Consider the following 16,681-nt stretch of genomic DNA (forward strand, 5'->3'; position numbering starts at 1 on the left):
CAAGGAAACAATGCCACAACAGATGTCACAATTTTAATCATAGCCATATCAGGGGCATGTTGTAGAACAGTGTATCTATTTACTTTCATACCATTCAATTATCATAAAAGGTATTCACATTGATAAGTGGATTAGTGAATGTCTAAGACCTTTTATAAAAAAATCTTCCATATCAAAATTAGTATTCCTCATATACTTTTAATGAGTAACTTACTTTAGTTTAGTGAGAAGAGCAGTTTCTGAGAGACAAGAAATTTATCATTGTGTAGAAACCTGAATCTCTATACCACATCTGTATGAGACATAAAACATTAGACAATGTGAATGCAATGTGAAAACCTTTTCTTGATTATTTTCCCTTTAATTAGGTATATCATCTGTCCCTATAGATTCAAGCCATGTGAGCATAAGGGACATGGAAATAAACATTGTTCTTCTGTCTCTCTAAGAACAATTAAAAGATATGTAGTAGTCCCTACTATGAGCAGAAATGATGACTGTGATACAAGTTTACAAGTAATTGGCATACCAACTTCAGTGGAAATGCATTAACAAACTTACATTGCAGAAAAACCTTATGAATTCAAAAAATATGGAAATTTATCTGTCTCTACTAAATCCCTTTGCACTTGTAGTATGATTCACATGATAGGAAATGGTTACGAATGCAGTCAGTGTGGTAAAACTGTGAGTTCTTCCAGTTCTCTTCAAAGACATGAAAAAATACATATGGGAAGAGGAAGTGGTAAATGTGAACCATTTACTAAAGACTTCAGCTGTTACGGCTATCTTCAAACACACAAAACAGCCAATAATGAAAAGGATCTCTATGAATGTCATCAATGTGATAAAGCCTTTATATCTGATTCCTCTTTAGAAGTACAGCAAATAACTCATTTTTAAGTAAAACCCTGGGAATATGATCAAAGCAATAACACCTTTGTATGTCACAGTCTTCATCAAGTACATAGAACTCATGGTAGAGAGAAAAGGTATGGATATCATCAATGTGGTAGAGCCTTTGTATGTCTGCCTTATCTTCAAATACATACAAGTCATACTGGAGAGAAACCCTATGGATGTAGTCAATGTGGTAATGCCTTTGCACAGAAGAATCTTCTCAGTCACGAAAGAAGTCGTTGGGGAGAGAAAACCTATGAATGTAGTAGTCAATGTTATAAAGCCTTTGCTCATAAAAGTCATCTCAGTCATGAAAGAACGCATACTGGAGAGAAACCATATGAATGTAATTTGTGTGGTAAAGCCTTTGCATGGAAGACTAGTCTCAGTCACAAAAGAAGTCATAGTAGAGAGAAACTCTATGAATGTAATCAGTGTGGTAAAGCCTTTGCATGGAAGACTAATCTCAGTCACAAAAGAAGTCATAGTAGAGAGAAACTCTATGAATGTAATCAGTGTGGTAATGCCTTTGCAGAGAATAATCTTCACAGTAATGAGAGAAGTCATAGAGGAGTGAAACCCTATAAATGTAATCAATGTGGTAAAGCCTTTGTATGTATTAGTCATCTTCACAGTCATGAAAGAAGCCATAGAAGAAAGAAACACTATGAATGTAATTAATATGGAAAAGCCTTTGCATATAAAAGTAGTCTACTCTGTCATGAAGGAATTCATACTGGAGTGAAACCCTATAATGTAATCAATGTAGTAAAGCTTTTGCATGTAATAGTCCTCTTCATATGCATGAAAGAAGTCATACTGGAGAGAAACCCCATGAGTGTAATCAATGTGATAAAGCCTTTGCAGATAAGTGTCATATTCACAGGCATGAAAGAAGTCATACTAGAGAGAAATCCTACGAATGTGGTCAGTGTGGTAAAATGTTTGCACATTACAGTAACATTTAAAATCATGGAAAATTTCACAGTGGTAGAATTCCCCATGAACCTAATAAATGAGGTATAGCCTTGCAGTCCACATACATTTTTCTCACTGAGCTATCTCACCAGTGCTTGAGTAAGATTCATAGAGACAAGTCATTGTTAAATTATTGTCTCCTTTTCTTGTTTTGTTTTTCGAGACAGGGTTTCTCTGTGTAGCTTTGCGCCTTTCCTGGAACTCACTTGGTAGCCCAGGCTGGCCTCGAACTCACAGAGATCCTCCTGGCTCTGCCTCCCGGGTGCTGGGATTAAAGGCGTGCGCCGCCGCCGCCGCCGCCGCCGCCGCCGCCGCCGCCGCCGCCGCCACCGCCCGGCTATTGTCTCCTTTTCAAGTTGTAAACATTGTGTTTCAAGAAGGCAGGAACACAGAATAATTTGAATAATAAAGCCTATTTGCAAATGAAAATGATATTTATTCTGTTGGTTTAGTTTGGGTTTTCATTGCTCTGAAGAGACACCATGACCATGGCAACTCTTATAAAGAAAACACTCAGTTGGCATGACTTGCTTATCATTTCAGAGCTTCAGTCCATTATCATTATGACAGGGAGAATGGTGGCGTGTAGGCAGATGTGGTGCTGGAGTTGAGAGTGCTGCACCTTGCAGGCAATGGGAAGTCAACAGACACTCAGCAGTATCCTGAGCATAGGAAACCTCAAAGGCCACCCCCACAGTGAGAAACCAAAGTTGTTATCTGTTATTTTTTAAATCATGTTACTTTATTAAGGACTAAATACTTGTTCTTAACATATTCTCAGAAACAAATGAATGGCAGAGAATTTTATCAGTGGGTAAATGTGTTTCCTGCTAAGCCTGATGACCTGGTATTTTGTTTCACAATGGCTGTAGGTATATAGAGTGGTCCTTTCTCAAAAAATCAAAAAAAGAAAAACTGGAAAGATAGATGTATTGCCACAGGACCCAGGTTCAATTCTTATCATCCACATAGAAGCTCACAACTGTCTGTAATTCCTTTTTCAGGAGATCTGACAGCCTCATTAGCTATATGTGCATGCAAAACAACTTTTCATATAAAATATAAATTAATAACTGTTAAAAAGTATATATCCTTTGCAGAGAACAATCTTCACAGTAATGAAAGAAGTCATACAGGAGAGAATCCCTATGAATGTAATCAATGTGGTGAAGTATTTACACAGAAAAGTAATCTTCACAGTCATGAAAGAAGTCATAGAGGAAAGAAACATTATGAATGTAATCAATATGGAAAAGCCTTTGCATATAAAAGTAGTCTACTCTGTCATGAAGGAATTCATACTGGAGTGAAACCCTATAATGTATTCAATGTAGTAAAGCTTTTACATGTAATAGTCCTCTTCACATGCATGAAAGAAGTCATACTGGTGAGAAACTATGGCTGTGATCAGTATGGTAAATTTGCACAGAAGAGTCATCTTCATAAGCATGAAAAAAGTCATCCTGGAGGGAAACCCTGTGAATGTAATCAATGTGATAAAGCCTTTGCAGATAAGCTATCCACTTCTGCTCTGTTCTCCTAAGTTAATGTACTAAGAGAGGTGTCCATTTCTTCTCAGCTCCAGCCCAAGATGTTACTTCTTCTGGGACACTCTGCTAAAGGGGAATCCCTTGCAGAAATGTAGCAATTTACTCAGGTTCTGGTGAAAAGTTGTTACTTTCTCTGCTCAGCCCTCCTAAGGGAAAGTCTTGGCAAAGGTCTCTGCCCACAACTCCTTCAAGTCTCAACAAAATAGCAGGATAGATAGCTAGAGGAAGAAATCTGAAATGTGTCATTTATAAATATATCAGATCTATATGTTTTGATATCATTGATGAACAGTTCATCAAAAGGATCTGAAATTGTATCAATTCATATATAAAGTAGAAGCCCAATTATTAGGAATGGAGAGGTAAATAACAGCCTGTAATCAGACTGTCAGCTAGGAGTGCCTTTGTCCTGCAGCAGCCTGGTTATATGGTGTGATCAAGCGATCCATGATCCATAAGGCAAGTCAGCATCCTGTGGAAATATGCAAGCATATGTAGCAGGAATCTTCAAAGTTCTTATTAATAAAATCAAACCCAAGGCCAGTTATTGGGGTCCATGCTGGTAGATCAGAGAGACAGAACAAGCCACAGCTATCTCACCTCACCAGTTCCTCAGCTGGTCCTGTTTCCCCAGACTGGAGGCCTCTGAGTCCTCATCCGGAATGAATCTCAGCTGAACTGTGTTGCTCCAAAGCCTGAAAGCTTAACCAGCCAAAATCTTCTAGTTTCCGGTCCTCACGCCTTATATATCTTTTTGCTTTCTACCACCACTCCCTGGGATTAAAGGCTGGCTTTCTGGGATTAAAGGCGTGTGTCACCATGCTTGGCTATTTCCAATGTGGCCTTGCACTCACAGAGATCCAGAGGGATTTCTATCTCTGGAATGCTAGGATTAAAGGTGTGAGTGCCACCATTTTCTAGCCTTTGTATCTAGTGGCTGTCTGTTCTCTGACCCCAGATAAATTTATTAGAGTACACAATATTTTGGGGAACACAATACCACCACAAGCATATCTTATGGCAAGCCAGGCTATAAAGTTCCCATAGACTCCAAAAATTTAATTTTTTAAGGCCTTTTAACAGCCTATAGCCTGATATTTTCTGAACAACAAATATTTGGGTGACTCAAGGACCTGTGGGAGGCTTTATATATCCTATTTTTGGGTTTTTCCTCCACCAGACAGGTAGCAACTACAATTCTCTCAACATTTAAAAGCAATTGGTTAATGGGGTCAGCAGTGGATAGTGGCCCCTAGGGTAAGTTTTGATACCCTAGGCCAATTGTCATTTTTAATTTCTGGAATAATGGACTCACTTTTGCTTTGGACTTGTTTACCCAAGTTCTTTAAAATCCATCTAGTTGATTGGGTATGTGTGAGTAGGTAGATCTAATGTCTTTCTAGGTGACCTAGAACTTGTTATATGTTCCAGGATGACATTTTACTTCCAATCCTCTTGCTCCTTTGTGTCAATTGCCAATATTGTAGGCATGCACAATCATATCTATTTTATGTAGTGCTAGGAATTGAACCCAATGTTTCTTGCATGCTACACAAACAGTCTACCAAATGAGCTACATCTTCAGCCCCTGAAACACACTTTATCTACATATACTTCAGACACTGCATATGATCCCCCTCATATCATCAGTTCTCTTGGCACAAGCTGTCTATAATTTAATCCACTTCTGACACTACCTGTAAAATATTAGATTTCACAAAGTAAAGTGTTCAGAACCAGAAGAGCCCACACTTGGGATGTCCATTGTCCTTTTATGCTGACCAACCAAGTATAAACCAACTGTGAGTTTTGGTGACCTTCTCCTACTGCATAACTTTTAGGACAGCTCTTGGTGTTTATATTAGTAGTGGTGAAGCCTGCCTTCATTAGGGAATCACTTTATTTACACTTACTCATGTGACAGGTTTTGGAGGCCCTACATTCTTCATAAAGATGTCTTTCCTTTTCTCAACACAAAAATCTATACTTTACAAAAAAAAAAAAACGTCAAATCTGGACTTGAAGCTCTTTATGTGGAGTTTTGGCTTGGCATTGTACTAAGTTTGTGATTTGTGCTCTGTGTAGCATACACTAGGTGAACAGCTGTAATGACACTTGGGAGCCTGAGACAAGTGGAGAGCAAATTACAGGCTAGCATGGACTACAGTAATACAACTGGTCTTCAAGTAAATACAAAATACAAAACAACACACCACCAAACAATGAAATAGAAACATTCAAATGTTTGTGGTTGTCATTGACTACATAGGGCTTTTGAGGCAAGCTTGAGATACATGATACCTTGTCCCTTAAATGAATAAATGAATGAATGAGTAAACAAATAAATTAATAAGTAGGTTGAAACACTAGCTAGCACAAATGATACTGATATACTAGGTTCAGTGTTCTCTTATGTTCACAGTATTACTCAGCACTTTGAACTGATAATGAAATGCTTCATCATACAATATTCTTTCATACTCCACTTCCAAAGTTCTAAATATATCTAAGGAGTATTTCACAAGAAGAAAGAAATATATTTATTCTATGTTTGATGATATAAACAGACACAAGTAGAAAGTGGTCTCTACTAGGGGGGTTCCACCCAACAACATTATGGAGTCTACTTGGAGCCAACACAACTCAGATACCAAGCCATTGCAGAAAAAAAAAAAAAAAAACTATTGTAATCCAGCTACTACTGATTGATTAGAGCCACAGAAGAGACTCAGGAGCTGAACTTTGACCCCTAGGCAGAATATTACAGAGCTTTAACCCTGAAAACTGCAAATATCTGTGCCAAGTTACACTTTTCATAAATCAGGATTCAGGGATTAGAGACTTTTCTAGGAACATTTCTTTGTGATACACTTATCTTTTTCTCATTGGTTATGTAGAGACCAACAGAGGTTTCCTAGTGAGAACTTACTCAGGGTCCAAGAATCTGAGCTTGCTTCACGCAGCAGGGCTCCATAAGGGGATGATTTGACCACGGTGTGGTTACCAAGTGTTTGGAAGGGTCTACACTTGGCTGTGCAGTGTGCTTTGATCTAGCAAGGGGGGGGTGTTTTGTCCTGCCTCCCTGCATTGTTATAAAAAGCCCTTTTGAAGAGGCAGAAGGTGCTGTTGGGTCTTGATCTAGATCCTCCTGAAGCTATTCTGTGTTTCTGTCTTTCTCTTCTTTGCTGTCTTTCTACCTAAAAGTTTCTTATGTCTCTCACTCCTCCTGATAGGAACCATTTAAAAGGTGGGAGCTGGCCTCCCACATGGTTGGTTTACTCATGTGACAGGATGGCTTGCCCACCATTCCTGTCTCACCTTGCCAACCAGGGAGATCTAGAGATGTCTTGGGAACTTAAACTTTATTTGATCTTCATTCAAAATGGCAGTTCTATCCAAAATGGCTTCAGTTTGGTTCCTTCTGATATAAGCTATATGTTGCTGATGAACTGGATTTCTTTCTTGAGGATCTATTATAGAAATAGGGTGCTTTGAATGAGACAGATGATCAACAAGTTGAAGTGTAAGGTAGGAGTGGAGTAATGTGGAGCACACCATTGATCTTTGCCATGGGGAAGGAAACCGGCAGGATCCTTGCCAAGTTTGAGGAAATCAGTGGCTTTCCTTATGAGAATATAGAAATATTTCCATTTTTAAATCATATGTATCTGTTTGCTAGCTTGTATGGGGAGGGGCATGCAAATGCTGTTGTCCTATGTGGATCCCAGATAAGAAATTATGAGAGTCGTGAGAGTTGGTTCTCTCTTTCTACCATGTGGGTCCTGGGGAACAAACAAAGTAAGAATTCCCAGCCATTAAAAGGCTGGGTAGGAAGATCAAATCTGAGGATGCCAATCTCATCATTTATCCTCTTTTGCACACATTTTCACTTTCCTGTCTTTACTCAGCCCTTACACCCCTTTGATGCCCCCAATTCTCATTAAATACCTTTATAATTTCAAGCTAGGTTCAGTCCCAGTGAATTCTTAGTCCCATGTCAGTAGTATACTAAGATCTATCTTAATCATTTTACCCAGAATTTGGCTTTAGTTGTTTTTTTTTTCCGAGACAGGGTTTCTCTTGTGTAGCTTTGCGCCTTTCCTGGAACTCACTTGGTAGCCCAGGCTGGCCTCGAACTCACAGAGATCCACCTGCCTCTGCCTCCCGAGTGCTGGGATTAAAGGTGTGCGCCACCACTGCCCGGCTTAGCCCATTTCTTAATTGGACTGTTGGGCATTTTGATGTCTAATTTCTTGAGTTCTTTATATATTCTGGATATCAACCCTCTGTCAGATGTAGGGTTGGTGAAGATCTTTTCCCATTCTGTAGGCTGTTGCTTTGTCTTGTTGACAATATCCTTTGCTCTACAAAAGCTTCTCAGTTTCAAGAGGTCCCTTTGAGTAATTGTTTCTTTCAATGTCTTTGCTACTGGTGTTGTTTGTAATAGCCAGAACCTGGAAACAACCTAGATGCCCTTCAACTGAAGAATGGATAAATAAAGTGTGGTACATATACACAGTGGAGTACTACTCAGAGAAAAACAATGACATCATGAGGTTTCCAGGCAAATGGATGGATATAGAAAAAAATCATCCTGAGTGAGGTAACCCAGACTCAGAAAGACAAACATGGTATGTACTCACTCATAGGTGAATACTAGATGTAAAGCAAATAGATCAATATCTGTCACCATGCACAAAACTTAAGTCCAAGTGGATCAAAGACTTCAACATAAACCAGTTACTCTGAACCTGATAGAAGAGAAAGTAAGTAGTCTTGAATGCACTGGCAACACCAGTAGCACAGATACTGAGAGAAACAATGAATAAATGGGACCATTTGAAACTGAGAAGCTATTGTAGGGCAAAGGACATGGTCAACAAGACAAAATGACAGAATGGGAAAAGATCTTCACCAACCCCACATATGACAGAGGGCTGATATCCAGAACATATAAAGAACTCTAGAAACGAGACATCAAAATAACCAACAGTCTCTCCATTTAATTTGATGTTGGCTGTTGGCTTGCTGTAAATTGCCTTTATTATGTTCAGGTATGTTCCCTGTATTCCTGATCTCTCCAAGACCTTTATTATGAAGGGGTGTTGGATTTTGTCAAATGCCTTTTCAGCATCTAGTGAAATGACCATGTGTTTTTTTTTTCTTTGAGTTTGTTTATATGGTGTATTACATTGACAGACTTTCATATGTTGAACCACCCTTGCATCCCTGGGATAAAGCCTACTTGATCATGGTGGATAATTGTTTTGATGTGTTCTTAGAGTCTGTTTGCCAATATTTTATTGAGTATTTTTGCATCAATGTTCATGATGGAGATTGGTCTGTAGTTCTCTTTCTTTGTTGCATCTTTTTTTGGCTTGGGAATCAGGGTAATTGTATCCTCATAGAAGGAGTTTGGTAATGTTCCTTCTGTTTCTATTGTGTGGAACAATTTAAAGAGTATTGGTATTAACTCTTCTTTGAAGATCTGGTAGAATTCTGCGCTGAAACCATCTGGTCCTGGGCTTTTTTTGCTTGGGATACTTTTAATGACTGTTTCTATTTCCTTAGGTGTTATTGATCTATTTAAATATTTTTCTAGTCTTGATTTAACTTACCTATGTGGTACCTATCCAGAAAATTATCCATTTCTTTTAGATTTTCCACTTTTGTGAAGTAGAGGTTTTTGAAGTATGACCTGATGATTCTCTGGATTTCCTCAATGTTAGTTGTTATGTCTCCCTTATCATTTCTGATTTTGCTAATTTGGATGTTCTCTCTCTGCCTTTTGGTTAATTTGGATAGGGCTTAGATTTTCTCAAAGAACCAACTCTTTGTTTCATTGATTCTTTGTTTTGTTCTTTTTGTTTCTTTTTTTTTTTTTTTTGCTTTTTTTTTTTTGTTTCTTGTTTTGTTTTGTTTTTTGAGACAAGGTTTCTTTGTGCAGCATTGTGCCTTTCCTGGAACTTACTCTGTAGCCCAGGCTGGCCTTGAACTCACAGAGATCCGCCTGCCTCTGCCTCCCAAGTGCTGGGATTAAAGATGTGTTCCACCACCGCCCAGCCTTTTTAAAACTGTTCTTTTTTTAACATTTATTTATTTATTATGTACACAGAAGAGGGTGTCAGATCTCATTACAGATGCTTGTGAGTGCTGGGAATTGAACTCAGGATCTCTGGAAGAGCAGTTGGTGCTCTTAACCTTTGAGCCATCTCTCCAGTCTTTTGATTTCAGCTCTTAATTTGATTATTTCCTGGAGTCTATTCCTCCTGGGTGACTTTGCTTCTTGTTCTAGAGCTTTGAGGTGTGCTGTTAAGTCACTAGTGTGAAATTTCTCCAACTTCTTCATGTGAGCATTTAGTTCTATGAATTTTCCTCTTAGTACTGCTTTCATAGTGTCCCATAAGTTTGGGTATGTGGTATATTCATTTTCATTGATCTCTAGGAAGTCTTTAATTTTTTTCTTTATTTCTTCCTTGAGCCATTGGTGATTCAGTTGAGCATTATTCAGTTTCCATGAGATTGTAGGATTTCTGTAATTTTTGTTGTTGTTGAAATCTAACTTTAGACCATGGTGGTCTGATAGAAAACAGGAGGTTATTCCAGTTTTTTTGTATCTGTTGAGATTTGCTTTGTGGCCAAGTACGTGGCTGATGTTAGAGAAGGTTCTATGGGATGCTGAGAAGAAGATATATTCTTTTTGGTTAGGATGGAATGTTCTGTAGATATCTATTAAGTCCATTTGAGTCATGACATCAGTTAAGTCCTTTATTTCTCTGTTGTTTCGATTTGGCAGATCTGCCCAGTCGTGAGAGTGGGGTGTTGAAGTCTCCCACTATTAATGTGTGGGGTTTTATGTGTGATTTAAGCTTTAGTAATGTTTCTTTTACAAATGTGGGTGCCCTTTTGTTTGGGGCATAAATGTTCAGAATTGAAACTTCATCTTGGTGGTTCTTTCCTATGATGAGTATGTAATGTCCTTCTTGATCACTTTTGATTGCTCTTAGTTTGAAGTCTATTTTGCTGGATATTAGGATGGCTACACCAGCTTGCTTCTTAAGACCATTTGATTGGAAAGACTTTTTCCAGCCTTTTATTCTGAGGTAGTGTCTATCTTTGAAATTAAGGTGTGTTTCTTGTATGCAAAGAAAGATGGGTCCTGCTTTCATATCCATTCTGTTAGCCTGTGTCTTTTTATAGGTGAATTAAGTCCATTGATATTAAGGGATATTAATGACCAGTGATTGTTAGTTTCTGTTATCTTTTCGTGGTAGTGTGTGTGTACATCTTTTCATTGGGGTTTACTGCTGTGGGGTTATCTATTGCCTGTGTTTTCGTGTGTGTATTTGACTTCCTTAGGTTGGAATTTTCCTTCTAGTGCTTTCTGTAGGGCTGGATTTGTGGATAGATATTGTTTAAATCTGGTATGTGGCAAGGGGATTTTTTGGGTTGGTCTAGTCTGTTTGGTGTTCTATAGGCTTCTTGTATCTTCATAGGTATTTCCTTCTTTAAGTTGGGAAAGTTTTCTTCTATGATCTTGTTGAATATATTTTCTTTGTTTTTGAGTTGGTATTCTTCTCCTTCCTCTATCCCTATTATTCTTAGGTTTGGTCTTTTCATGGTGTCCCAGAGTTCTTGGATGTTTTGTGTTATAACTTTTTTGGCTTTGGTGTTTTCTTTTACTGACGAATCCATTTCCTCTATTGTATCCTCTACACCAGAGATTCTCTCTTACATCTCTTGTATTCTGTTTGTTATGCTTGCATCTGTGTTTCCTGTTCGTTTACTCGGATTTTCTATTTCCAGCATTCCCTCTGTTTGTGTTCATTGTTTCTATATCCCTTTTCAGGTCTTGAACTGTTTCCCTCACCTGTTTCATTGCTTTTTCATTGTTTTCTTTAAGGGATTTTTTTTTCTTCCAATTTATTTGTCTTTTCCTCTATTTCTTCCGATTTTTGTTTGTCTTTTTCTCAATTTCTTTATTGATTTCTTCCACTTTTTGTTTATCTTTTCCTCAATTTCATTTTTCATTTTTTCTTGAAAGGCCTCTAGCATCTTCATGATACTATTCTTTTTTTTTTTTTTTTTTTTTTTTGGTTTTTTCGAGACAGGGTTTCTCTGTGTAGCTTTGCGCCTTTCCTGGAGCTCACTTGGTAGCCCAGGCTGGCCTCGAACTCACAAAGATCCGCCTGGCTCTGCCTCCCGAGTGCTGGGATTAAAGGCGTGCGCCACCACGCCCGGCGCATGATACTATTCTTAAGGTCGCTTTCTTCTGCTTCTTCTGTCTTGTGATGTTCAGGTCTTGCTGTTGGAGGATAGCTAGGTTCTGGTGATGGTGTATTGCTCTTTATGTTGTGTGTACTTCTGCCTTGATGTCTGCCCATCTCCTCCTCTAATGGATATATGAGGTGCCTGTGTCTGAGTGAGTTGCTGTTGTTCTACTCTGTGCTTGTTGTTTCTGTGTCTCAGGGGGCCCTTCTGAATCTAATCTTAGCTCTTGGTCTAATTGGAGCAGGCAGATTCTGTGTCTCAGGGAGCTGCTCTTGGGTCAACCCAAGCTAGTTGATTCTGTGAGTCACAGATGCTTTCTTGGTCTTCTCAGGACTCTTGGTCCAGTCAAAGCTGACTGATTCTATGTTTCAGGAAGCCTGTCTTGTTCCAATGAGAGGTGGGAGATTTTACTTCTCAGAAAACCATTCTTGGTCTAGTGAGGGCTAGCAGATTCCCTGTCTGCTGAGGTTACTCTTGGTCCAATGACAGCCCTTTGTCCAATGAGAGCACTCTCTCTCTCTAAGCCCAGTAGAGCTCGGTGTTGGTTTCCAAGTCTCAGGAAGTGGCTGGGGTCTCAGGCAGATAGGAATGGGGGCAGGGCATGTAGATTGCAGGGTCTGCTGCTGAGAAGTGTTGGTGAACAGGGAGCCTTCCAGCAGGAGCCCTGCCTGCTGGCCAGCAACTGGGGCCAAGTTGGCAGGGTGTTCCCGGGGAACGGCTGGGACCCCCCCCCCTTTTTTAAGGGAAGGTTCCATCTGTGTAACAGCCCTGGATGCCATGGAACTCTCTTTGTACACCAGGCTGGCCCTGAAATTAAAACAATTTGCCTGCCTCTGCCCCCAAGTTCTGGGAATAAAGGTGTGCACCACAATGACTGGCTAGGCTGTACTTTTTATGAACTAACTTGCTTAGCATGAGCCATCAGCTTATGCAAGACATGCTGATCCCAAACCTTCTATCTTGAACATCTCATTCCAGTCACTCTGATCACAACCCTTTTATGAACCCTCGCTGTTGGTGTTCGGTGTCACAGGCCCAGCTTGTTTAAATTTTTTCCCTCAAGATGGCATTTCTTTGTGTAGCCCTGCCTGTATTGGAATTCTCACTATATATCAGGCTTAAATTTTTGAAGTCCGGCCTTCACCCTGTCTTGAAAAACTAAAACAAACAAACAAAAAAGACTGTGTGCTAGGTCAGTGCCACCACAGAAGGTTGGAAATTGTTAGTGTTGTTGCTAGCAATGTGCAGCTGAGAGGAGTGAGAAATCCTCGATGTGTCTTTTTAAAATTGCCAATGCCTGGGGAATATCAATCTGGGGGTTTAAATTTGACACTGGTGGACTGAGTGTACTTTAAGCTGTGAGACAGTGGGTTTGCTTCATTGAAAGTTGTTTTAAGGCCTTCATATGCTAGAGCCCCTGTGTACAAAGAAGAGGCGCCTACTGAGTTTAGGAAAGTTTCAGGGTCAATTTTGCAGTCCAGGCTCAAGTTCCACTGCAATGCCATTCTCTGCAAGTCTGGGACAGTTCTGTATCTTGGTTGGAAGGCAGAGCTAGGAAACATTGTGCTGTGGCACTTCACAACACTGTCCTTAAGAGACGTCACTCAGACCTTACTAGCCAGTCATGGCCTCCAGCGGTACACATCAGTCAGAATGGGGTAGGCACTTTCAGTCTGCCATACTCCAGGCTTCCTTTCCAGACTGAGGGAGACCTTCTTGATCTGTTCTGTGCTGTGACCCGCTGCTGGGAGTTGTGAGGAGAGCGGGTCAAGCTAGGAATCCAGATATGGTGAGTAAGGAGTCTCCATGCCATGGAGTTGCGGGAGCCCGTCTGGGGTTTGTCCTGGGGCTGTGGGAAACAGTGGCTGGAATCTCAGTATTTAGAGCGATTCAGTCTGGTCCCTTGAGGTCCCTGCAACTACCAGGCAGAAATGGGACTTCTGAATGACTTAGCTTTTCCTGCTATGCCTACACAAAGCATGGGGTACAGGAGCCCTTGTTGCCAGGGAAGGCAGATTCCTTAAGTCACAGAGCTCTGGTTTCTTCTAGAAGTTCTGCACGTGACACTGAACATTCAGGTGTAGTATCCTTCTGCAGTTAATTCTGTGCAGGGTGTAAAGTCTGTGTCATTAACACAGGGTGTAGATGCCAGGGTGGTCCAGTCACATGTGTTATGCCAGACTTACTGGGTTTTCTGGCCTCATGGGTCAAAATTTACTCTATAGTAATTTTGCTTTTCTTTCTTAGTTTGCTCTCATGTTCTGTTGACCTCTTTATTCTTTCACAGACAGTACAGTCCCTGTTTGTTTTGTTTTGTTTTGTTTTTCAAGACAGGGTTTTTCTATGTAGCCCAGGCTATCATGGAACTCACTCTATGGACCAGGCTGGTTTCAGAGATCGTCCTGCCTCTTCCTGACTAATGCTGGGATTAAAGGTGTGCGCCACCACCGCCCAGTGACAGTACAGTCTTCATTGCAGGTGCATTTGGAAGTTTGAAGTCAGATGATGTCACTCTGTGTACTGTTTATTCATGTGTTGATCAATTTTCATTCATGATGACCTTTTCTTATCCAATTTCTGTTGTTGGCAGCATAAATTGTTAGACTTTTGACACCCACCCCTGCAACACACACACACAGACTTTTTTTGTGTAACAACCATGGCTGTCCTGGAACTTGCTTTGTAGACCAGCCTGGCCTTGAACTCACTGAAAGCCACTCACTGCCTTTGAGTGCTGGGATTAAAGACACATGTTACAACATCTGGCTTTTAATTGTCAAACTTTTTATTGGAATTTTACTGAATCTATAACTCTCATTCTCTATTGTCGTAATTTAATATTAACATATTAGCCAAGATGGCAGCAAGCCACAAGGTAGATTTCTACTCAAGCCCAACTCACTGCTAAGGTGAGCCCATCCTCTATCAGGTAAGACCTGGTGGATTCTACATTTCCCAAAGGTTAAATATGCACAGTTAAACCCTTTCCTTTAAAAAGACACTTTAATTAGGTTAGCATGAATATAGGAGATGGTACCTTTGGCCTTGGCAGGTAGGCCCCACACAGCTAAGCAACAGAGGAAAGAATTCTGTGGCATCAAGTAGAGACAGTTGAATCCATCCATGTTTCTTACCACACAGATTGTAACTGTGGAAGCCAAGCATTTTTCATCCAGATGTTTCACCATCTTCTCAGTCCTCAGACATAAGATGTTGCTAGCCCCACTTTATCTCAGTTGAGTATGGTCTGAGCTGTGATCAGACACATCTGACTCTCCATGTTGTCGGGAATTTAAGACCTTTGGATTACAACTTGTTAAAGTAGTTAAATCAACCGGGTAGTGGTGGTGCATACCATTAATTCCAGCACTCTGGAAGCAGAGGCAGGCAGATCTCTGAGTTCCAGGCCAACCTTGTCTATAGAGTGAGTTCCAGGACAGCTAGGGCTACACAGAGAAACCCTGTCTCAGAAAAAATTAGTTAAATCAAATTTAAATTCCTAATAGTCTTGTGAGGCACTTCTACCCAGTTAGAAGTGCAGCTTCCAGATGGCATCATCTTCAACAGTCACATTTTCCCACACCAAGTGACTGCCTTCTGAGAAACTGTCTTTATTGCTTCTACCAGAACTAGTCTAAGGTTTCGCAGGTTCTCTGAGAGAACTCAGTAGGGCAGGAAACGGGAGAATGCATGCACTCAAAGAAAATGTAGGTACTTAAACATAAATTTGGAGGCCTTGAATTATTTAATCTTTCCTTAGATGGGATAGAGAAGGTTATATTAAGGAAGCCTATTGCCCAGCCAGAGTTGGCTCACTCCTATTTGAAGGAAACACTGTTTCCTTCTCTCCCCCCCCCCTCCCATTACATGTAGCTCATTATGCACTATGAGGAAGGAGAGAGACAACACTTTTGTGTTCCAAAGATTTTATTAAATCACCTCATAAGTGGGTCACTGATCAATCAGGACTGCAGGACAAGGACTTGGGAGCCTTGTTTCTCTTGACAACCCTGGGGGGGCAGGGCAGAACTGGAGTTTTTAAGCACAAAAACCACAAACATTTGTTGCCAAGTTCGTTAGAGTTGTTACCAATCAGGATTGAGAGATTAGGAGAGTCCTTGAGAGCTTTGTCATCTGACATCCAATGTCAGCCTTTCAGTGTAACCAGTCAGATTCATTTGTTCCTTCTGTTGTTAGGAACAGCTAGTGTTTTGAGAGAACTAAAGGTGCATAATTACTATTTCTATGGTTTAGGGATGAGGTCAGCCACTCTGAGAAGGTCCCAGCTCTCCTAGGGATTGGGAACCTGAGCTTCATTTCACCTACAGGTAAAATGGAGTCTGAAGTCAGAATGACTGTACTTAGGCCAAGGTGCTTGTGCCTGTTGTCTTTATTCTCTACCTGTCTTTCTGTCTCTTTCACTCTTCCTCTCTCTCTGTTTGCTTTAATATTTTTTACTCTTTTCCTTTAGAGCTCTTTCTTCTTAGGCTTTGTTCCTCTCATGGTTTATATTTAGTCAACAGCCTGAGACTCCTATATTTGAATGCTTGGTCCCCAATTAGTGGAAGTAATTGTGTAAAATTGAGTGGTATGCCCTTGTGGAGTGGGTTTGTTTTGTTTGTTATGGTGTGCCACTGTATGTGGGCTTTCAGGTTTCAAAAGACCAAGGCAAGGGAAGTGCTTCTTTCTTCCTGCCTGCCTGTGTATCAGGATGCAGCACTTCATGCCTGCCTACTGAAGCTTCCTTTCAAGATGATAATAGACTAATCCTCTGTCACTATACTCAATTATTGTGATTTATTTTACTGTTTATTATAATGTAAAACTCAGGGGCAAATATAAGATAAGAACCTGAGACAATCACTGTGGCCATGACACACCCATACAACCTTCCAACTCTGCCTCCCCTTCTCTGGAGGCCACTTTTTCTTGAGTCTGGGGAAACTATGGTCCATCCTGATCAGCTGAATGTAAAACCTCAC

At 40.3% G+C, this 16,681-nt stretch overlaps 2 protein-coding genes across 8 annotated transcripts in view; both read left to right on the plus strand.

Annotated features, from left to right (window-relative positions):
- Positions 1–16,681, plus strand: part of LOC102921033 (zinc finger protein 431) — an 89,170-nt gene that overhangs the window by 22,415 nt on the left and 50,074 nt on the right. Inside the window, exon 1 of one of the 7 annotated variants that reach the window (XM_076558677.1) lies at positions 6,086–8,059. The exons of the other annotated variants lie outside the window; for them this stretch is intronic. Coding sequence (XP_076414792.1) covers positions 8,057–8,059 — 3 coding nt within the window. The 5' untranslated portion in view covers positions 6,086–8,056. Of the gene's footprint in view, positions 1–6,085; positions 8,060–16,681 lie in introns of those variants that run through there. 7 annotated transcript variants of the gene reach the window in all.
- Positions 904–5,619, plus strand: LOC143270064 (uncharacterized; the record flags this gene model as incomplete). The annotated part of the gene is made up of 1 exon (XM_076558678.1): positions 904–5,619. A coding segment is annotated over one exon (678 nt), but the record flags the coding sequence as incomplete, so codon positions are not given.

This window comes from Peromyscus maniculatus, chromosome 22, assembly GCF_049852395.1.
Source record: "Peromyscus maniculatus bairdii isolate BWxNUB_F1_BW_parent chromosome 22, HU_Pman_BW_mat_3.1, whole genome shotgun sequence".
NCBI classification, from domain to species: domain Eukaryota; kingdom Metazoa; phylum Chordata; class Mammalia; order Rodentia; family Cricetidae; genus Peromyscus; species Peromyscus maniculatus.